We start from the raw sequence: 8,772 nt of genomic DNA, 5'->3' as shown, positions 1-8,772 counted from the left end.
TGAGTAACGTCAGATTAAGCGTCACAGAATAGCAGCGTTTTTACCGGCAGATTAAGCATGAAATTCGTAGTGTCAAAATATTATCGGCGGATTCTCGTTTCCAACGATAAATTTGCCAGTAATAATGGGAGGAAAAACAGGGAAATAGGCATGACATTTACGGTCGAATTTACAATAAAAAAATTATGACGGTAAATCCACTTATTAGAATGCTGCGTTTTGGTAACCCGCAACATGTTACCGTTGGATTTATTCGCTAGTAAATCTGACGGTAATTATGCCTTAAATTCAAATCGTGAATCTTCTTCCCTCATTTGAATTTCTCTCTCTCTGACCTTCTCGCCTCCCGCTCTCTCCCTCTACCCCTCTCATCTCTCTGGTAAATATTTATACAACAAAATCTAATGGTAAATATTTACCGACGAGATTTATATTGTCGAATTAAAATTGACACAAAATTCGACAATAAACTTATTACTAGCAGATTAATTTTATTTTTTTGTCAATAAATCTGACGTTACTCGATATTTTTTTTAAAGTGGAAGCTTCCTACACCTAGCAAACTCTTAACTGACTCCTAAACTAGAAAAATAACCAACTTTAAAAACAGAAAGGTATGCAAACAAGCTAACTACTTTTTCTAACTAAGTCATTAGAGACAAGCAATGATTGAGACTTAAAACATCTACTATGCAATACTCATAACACACATAATACATATATCATCATACACGATGCCGGCCCGGTTTAGCAGCCACATTTTATTACCTTAGAATAATGCATGATAGATGGTACGTAAGAAACCTACTTCACAAGTCTTGTATAAAAATATTTCAATATTCTTGTGAGCAATGGTAGACAATCCAAAACTTGAATCATTCATGAATGATAAGGAGGTGAATTCTAGTATAATTAAGTTATGATAATTAAGTATGGTTAAAATTAAAGTAATATTTTTTAAATAACTTTTTAAGAAATATTGTTTAATAATAAAAAAATATTATTTTAAATTTAATAATATTTTTTTAAAATACCGTAATCACTATTAATTATTGTAGTATAGTCATATTAGAAGGACTTTTATAAAAAAATATCTATAAAAGAATATAATGGTAATATAACTTTTTTTCCATATATGACATATGGAAAATAATCAAAATATCTACATCTTGTTATGAAAAAAAGAAACTTATTTGTTTAACTATTTTTAGTGCCTCAAACTAATAAGTGTGTTTAACTATTTATTAACTCATGCATAAGATTACTTTTCTACATGTTGGTGTTTTAAAATTGTTTAATTTGGTGAATAAAGAATTGCCCTACCTAATCTTGAAGTCATGTTTCGCTACATTATTTGATTTTCATGCCACGAGGATTGACTATGAAATATGACGATTTTTCTAAGAGACATTTGAATGCTATCACTTCTTTATTTGACTAATAATGTGATTATGCTGACTGGTAATTTTTGAATATCCGATTAATATATTATTAAAACAGCTAATTATTAAAAAAAAACTACAAAGTTAAATGTGAGCAAAAACTTTTAAATAAAATTAATCGAAAATATTTAATAACAAAAAAATTAGTTAAAAATAATTTAAATTTATTTTATTTAATATTAATTAATTTTATTATAATTAATAATAAATATTAAAAAGACAAATTTAAACTGTTCAAATTAATTTTTTATTGTCTTAAGTAAAAGCAAAATTTGCAAATGAAGACAAAAATAAATCAAGTAATTAAAATTTATTTGATACAAATCCTCTATATATATATATATACCATGGTATATATATATATGTATATATAACCACACAATTCATGAATCAAAACCAACATACATTATTATTCAATTGTAATATATAGAACATCTTCATCTTCTATATATCTAGGAATAACCCATTGCTATATCTATCATTTTTATGGCTCCATCATTAGAGAGCAATAAAAATGTTGTTATTGATGATGAATCCAATAAGAATCTTCTTAAAGAAGAAGAAGAAGATGGAATGCTTTTTGCAATGGACTTGGGGATTTTAGTGGCGTTTCCAATGGCTGTTAAGACTGCATTTGAGCTTGGAATCTTCGACATAATGGCCAAAGGTGGTGAACATGCAAAGCTCTCATCTGAAGACATTGCATCACAGATTGGTAGCATAAACCCTAATGCACCATCGATGGTGGATCGCCTTCTTAGGCTCCTTGCAAGTCATTCTTTGTTGTCTTGTTCATCACTTCCTCAAGGTATATATATGTAGCGGCCATGTATTCCTTTTTAAAGCTTTTGGATTTGCTGATTTGGATATACACGAATTTATACATATTTATTTGAGAAAAATCTTAAACGGCTCCTGACAATTATTTTGAAAGACAACGAGGTCTTTAACAAAAAAAATACACAACTCGACTCCTGAGCTTTACTTTTATGGGACTGATTAGCTCCTGTGTCAGTGTTTTTTTTTTTGCACAGAGACTAATCACTCCCATAAAAGTAAAGCTCAGAGGCCGGGTTGAGTATTTCTATTTGTTAAGAGCCTCGTAGTCTTTTCGAAATAATTGTCAAGGACCGAGTTGGATATTCACTCTATTTATTTTATTCTCACTTCACCGCACCGCGGTCCGTATTTTTGTGGCATTTTTTTTTTAATTTTGTGACGGTCTTAAATTGCTGCTAAATTTAACAGCAATCAAGTATCTTTCTTTAAGAAGTTAGAAACTAATTTTAGAATAGTTTTTTAAAATTGCTTGAATAATCACCCTAAACAATTTGCAATGGTTTATAACGGCCACTATCTACTGGAATTGGTGTAGTGTTTATCTATTATATTTGTTTTGTATTAAGATAAAAATTACTTAAATTTTTTTATTATGTATGTATTAAGAATGTTAAACATGTTAGCCTAATTCGTTTAAATACATAGTTTAATTAGTCTCACGAGTTAAATGAATGTATGTGACCAATAAACTTAAATGTGCTTAACTCATATATAAAAAATAAAAAGTTCCTAACTCATATGTATATTTTATTTGCTCTTATTATTACCACATGTTTTCTGCATTCAGTCACCAAAGATGAAAATGATCAAGAACATGAGCTTATTGCATCTCCTCAGAAGATTGTGTATAGTCTTACAGCTGCTGCTTCCAAATATTTTGTGAGTGATGATGATGGTGTCAATTTTGGACACAGTTTGAGCTTGATTCTGGATAAGGTTTTCTTGGAAAGCTGGTCAGTGTTACCAAAACTTTAACGAAATTTTATTATTACAGTGTTTTAAAAAATGTGACTAAAATTAAACTAACGTTTTTTTATTATTAAGTAATGTTTTTTTTTTAAATATTATTAAAAAAATATAATTTTAATTTTAACAACATTTGTATAATTATCATAACTACCATAATATAGTCATACTAAAATTCACCTATATACATACTATCATGTCCAAAAATTATAAAAAAAAAAAAAAAAGAAAACATGTTTTATTTTAATTTACATACTATCATTTTCAGCAAAGAGTAAGAGTATTGCACGTTATTCCTTTGTCATAACTCGTATTGGTAGGAACCCAATCATTCAAAATTATTTTATTTAATTTAATATTTTTTATTTAATGTATGTAATATTTATAATTACATATTTATTATATTTAATATTATTAAATTATATTAGTAGTAATTAATAAAAATTAAAATAATTAATAATTAATAAATATAAAATAAAGTAATTTTAATTTTTTGATGGAAAATTTTTATTATTTTTTTAAATATTTTTTTGTCATAAATATTAGTATATTACTCGTTCTAGTATATATTAGATATTAAGTCCCTAACAAATAATTAGAATCTTTTACATAATAGAAAAACGTAAGAATATCTCTATAGTCATAAAATATTGAAGAGTTTGGTGGAAATTTAAGTTGACTTGCCAATAAGATGTAGATGTGTGTTTTTTCTTTGTTCCTTTCCCACTTTATTTATTTATTTTTAATTTGTATGAATTTTTAGGTGACATAATGATGTTGAATGATTTTTGAATGTATGGAAAAGTATAAGGTACTAATATACTATTTGTTAATTTATTGTTAATAATAATTATATTTTAAATATATATATAAGGAGACATATTTAGAAGATACATTTATAAAGACACTTTTATTAGATACAATTATGAAAAAAAATATTTTTATTAGACACATCCATAAAAATACTTTTATTAAACACATAAACAAGAGTTAACAGAAATTGATAGAATAATTTTATTGGTAAAGGAGTGAACTGAAAGGAGCAATATTGGAAGGAGGTGTGCCATTTGTCAGGGCTAATGGGATGCATGCATTTGAGTACCCAAGTGTGGATCCAAGGTTCAATGATGTGTTCAACAAAGCTATGATAAGCCACACAACCATAGTGATGAAGAGGGTTCTTGAGTCCTATGAAGGTTTCAACAACATTAACACTCTAATTGATGTTGGTGGTGGTCTTGGTTTCAATCTCAAAATGATCACTTCCAAATATCCAAATATCAATGCTATTAACTTTGACTTGCCTCATGTCATTCAACATGCCCTCACCTATCCCGGTATAATATATTATTATTATTATTCCTTTTTTATTTTTTATTGTTATTTTTTATATATATATTTTTTGTATATTTTGTAGGTGTGAAACATGTGGGAGGAGATATGTTTGAGAGTGTTCCTAACGGAGATGCCATTTTCATGAAGGTGATATATATATATATATATGATAAAATATATTTTTTGTTCTAAAGTTTGCCAAAAAATTTAAAAATACTTTTAAGTTATATTTTGTTTCAATTTTATGCAAAAAAAATTTCGATTTGCATCAAATATATCATCGACGGCTAAATTTTCAAAAAATTTAAGACCAATCTAACAATAATGCATAAAATTTATGCTTGATTTATTTGTGTTAAGGGGTTGTTTTTATGAAATTATTGTTTAATCGGTCTTAAAGTTTTTAAAAAATTAGCCATCAAGAGTATATTTGGTGCAAATCGAAAACTTTTGGGACAAAATTAAAACAAAATAAAACTTAAAAATATTTTTAAAACTTTTGTCAAATTTTAGGGACAAAAAATATACTTTATCCTATAAAAAATTATGCATAATATATAATTACATTTTTTTAAATGTTTTATCGTTTATAGTGGAATATATGAAAAATATTAAATTAGATATTTTTGTAGCAATTAAAATTTTTTTTATCATGTGGCTAAATACTAAAACCAATTACATTTGTTATATTAATAAAAGAAGTATTTTATTTTTACTATTATAATATTTTATCTAACTTATTACTTTATATATAACATACAAAAATAAGGAGGGGAAAAGACAAAATTGTATATTTTTCTTATATTTTACATATGGACATGTGACATGACTTTATTTTTGAACCCAAAAATTTCAGTGCATACTTCATGATTGGAGTGATGAACATTGCTTGAAGGTGTTGAAGAATTGCCATAAAGCCATTCCTGAAGATGGAAAAGTGATTGTTGTAGACACAATGGTTCCGGTTTTTCCGGAGAATAAAACCGCCGCTAAGGTTGCTTTCAAAGCTGACTTATTGATGATGACTCAAAACATTGGAGGAAAAGAGAGAACCAAACATGACTTCATTCATTTGGCCACTGCTTCTGGATTTTCTTCCATCAAATTTGTGTGCTCTGTCTCTGGATATTGGGTTATGGAGTTCTACAAGTAGAGACAAATATGTATCTAGAGTCCTATATTATATTGGTGAGTGTCTCTAAATAAAAAAATATTAAGTAATTTAGATGTTTGGATACAGATAAAATAGAAAAGTTATACATAAATAAAATACTAGATAAATTATCTTAACGCAAAGTCGCTTTGTATTATTGTATATATTCCATTCTCCCCTCTATTAACATATTCGAAAAGTCTAGGGCCAGCAACTTTGTTAAATTTTGGCCAGTATGTAACCAGCAAAGAAAAGTGAGCCACTGGATAAAATCTCACACCAATTTCACACCATTAAAACCATCATTAATAACTATTTGATGGCTACAAATCACAAAAATTGCTGGCCCCTAGCATTCCTCTTAACATATTATTGCCCATATATATTTTTACTACCATACCACACATACACTAAAAATTAGTCGCAAAATCAACTCTCAATATAAAATATATATTAAAATATAAAATATATATTAAAAATAAATTAAATAATATATATTTATTATAAATATATAGTAATTAATTTAATAATTAATCTTTTATATAAATATAAATTTTTTTACAATAATATTAAGTATATACTAAAATCAATCATCATAATAAAATATATATTAAAATATAAAATATACATTAAAAATAAATTAAATTAAATATATATTTATATATAAATATATAATGATTAATTTTTGGTATATAAATAATATTTTTGTATTTTTTATATTGTTTGCAAAAAATTAATATACACGAAAATATCAAATTAAAATAATAATTAAATAATTCTTTAGTAAAATTAGAATACTCGTTAGTATATCATAGTTTTAATATTAAATGAGTAATAAATTAGACATTAAATTTATTAATTAAAATTAGCATCTAACAACACTCCTCAACAATCCGATAAGATAAAATAATACATTTTTACTACGAATCTAAGAAGAACAAAGTATAATTTATTCCATCTTTTCAGCTCTTTGTTAACTTTTAAAATATACTTTAATTGTCAAATTCTAACTTGTTACTATTATTATAATGAACTATAAATGACCTAAGAAACTCATCATTTTTTCATTCATTCAATCTTATTGGCCAAAATTTTATTTATCCAAGTTATTATAATCATAAAACTCAAACTCTTTACTAAAAAGTGACAGATTTTTTATTGACTTATCATTAATTCTATAAATATTTAAATCATACCCAATATCCATTCAACTAACACCCTAGGATATTAGGTGTCCGGAATCAAAGTATAATAAATATATTGTTAATTGTCATGATAGTCACAGGTCAAAGAAAACTCTATTACCATGTTCATCTTAAGAATATCGTATTGACAAATATGTAGTAATTATAACCATTAGACATTCTCAAAGTGAGTCAATTCAATAGTTATATCTTTATATGTACTATATATATAATTTAATAAATAATGAGATGTATTAATATTCATCTAACGAAGACTATATATATGTATATATTTTTGATCTTTTTAGATTATTAATATTCTTTTAATAATTTTATAATCAAGAATAATTTAGATTAAATTATAAAAAAAATCACTACAAGAAACAATGTAATTATCGACGCTAAAAATTGACAGTCAAAATTTTCGTCGATAATTTTCGACAGCAAGCTGTTGATAAAATAAAAAATAAAAATTAAAACTAAAATATTAAAATCGACGGCAGAATCGTCTGTTATTTTATAAACTTAAAATATTCTAAAATTAGCATCACATTGCCGACGGAGGGTGGGTTGTGATATTTTTTTCTTTTAAAATCGACAGAAGTGCCATCGATTTTAATATTTATTATATCCACGGTCTTTTGTCGTCGATAAATTTGAACGATAAAGATCTTATTTCAAAGTAGATGGATGGATTAGATTTATTATATAAAATAGACGGTTAAGGTGTTGATTTTTTTATCAAATAAAATCGACAGCATTGTTGTCGATTTATATCATCAAAAAATTTCCCCCGCTTTTACTACCCGCGTCCCTGTGTCGCCCCAATTCACCTCAATTACCTCCCTTTCACCAAATTCGCGCCTGCTCCATTTCACCTCTGCCATTTCACCAACCCTCCCTCTCCGATGCCGCCGCGCCTCTTCACTCCGCTGTCACTGTGTCGTTGCTCTGCTACTTCCGCACCCATCGTTGCCCCGTCACACTCGCGCCGCCATCCCCTGTTTCAAATCGAATACCACCTCCTCTCCGTATGAATCTCTAGCAATTTGTCACATGAACTATTACAAGTGCTACTTTAATTTGCAACACATGATTTCACGGTTCCATTAGTCTTGCAACATCGAATAAGGTTCGATTTTCCTTTTCTCTTTACTTTTCTTTGTTGTTTTCCTTGTTTTGTGAATTGTGATTCTAAATTTCCAATTTTTGAATGGAGTTCTTCTTCTCTTCTCTGTGAATTTTTGATTTCTTTACTTTTTTTGTTCTCTAATTTTTCTCTTGGCTGCACAATTGATTGAGTTTCATTTTTTTCTCAGATTATGTGATTCGTTTTGTTGATTGTAACTTGTGAGTATGCGATTTCAGTTAATATCTTCAGCGTTTCAGAGATGTCGATTATTGGAGCAGATATGCAGACTCTCGGTGATTCTCGCTTGATCCTCATCTTCCTCTCTTCGAGTCTCAAGTAATGAGCACAAACCTTTACTATTAGCGTGATTTTTAATTTCTAATTGTTCCTCTCTTTATTAGTTTATAATATTAGAGTTTTTGTGAGTAGTCTTTGGTACTGGTTATAGAAGCTGCTTAGAAGAATTTCAAGCTTTGAAATTTTCTAATTTGATACATCGTGTCTTAACATTGAAATAGATTTCAATTATTTAATAGCATTATTGTGTTAAATATATTTGTTATCAAGATTCTAATTGTAGTTTATGCAAATTGTAGGTATTATTAACGATGAAGCTGGTTATAGAATGAGTTCTGGCGCTGTGGATGCAGTTGAACATGTGTTGGAGTTTGTGACCGATTCTTTTGATCAATTTGGAAAGCTTGCTGAGGTTAAGGGTGT

The 8,772-nt window shown here is 27.3% G+C and overlaps 1 protein-coding gene across 1 annotated transcript; it reads left to right on the top strand.

Moving 5' to 3' along the window:
• The first annotated feature begins 1,806 nt into the window (after nt 1–1,806).
• Nucleotides 1,807–5,880, top strand: LOC148572931 (isoflavone 3'-O-methyltransferase 4-like). The gene is made up of 5 exons (XM_088506385.1): nt 1,807–2,250; nt 3,070–3,235; nt 4,275–4,585; nt 4,666–4,730; nt 5,440–5,880. The coding sequence occupies exons 1-5, from the start codon at nt 1,929–1,931 to the stop codon at nt 5,734–5,736; spliced, it is 1,161 nt and encodes a 386-aa protein (XP_088362511.1). The 5' UTR covers nt 1,807–1,928; the 3' UTR covers nt 5,737–5,880.
• Nucleotides 5,881–8,772: the final 2,892 nt, after the last annotated feature.

This window comes from Arachis ipaensis, chromosome B2 (genome assembly GCF_059453495.1).
Source record: "Arachis ipaensis isolate K30076 ecotype BB chromosome B2, ASM5945349v1, whole genome shotgun sequence".
In the NCBI taxonomy this organism is placed as follows: Eukaryota; Viridiplantae; Streptophyta; class Magnoliopsida; order Fabales; family Fabaceae; genus Arachis; species Arachis ipaensis.
Note: the sequence above shows the minus strand (reverse complement) of the source record. Positions and strands in the feature narration are given on the sequence as shown.

Bases quoted from the DNA above. Each gene is read 5' to 3' on its own strand.
- LOC148572931 (XM_088506385.1), top strand. From the start codon at position 1,929: ATGGCTCCATCATTAGAGAGCAATAAAAATGTTGTTATTGATGATGAA. The intron at 2,251-3,069 runs GTATATATATGT...TTCTGCATTCAG, and splicing joins TTGTTCATCACTTCCTCAAG to TCACCAAAGATGAAAATGAT. The intron at 4,731-5,439 runs GTGATATATATA...CAAAAATTTCAG, and splicing joins GAGATGCCATTTTCATGAAG to TGCATACTTCATGATTGGAG.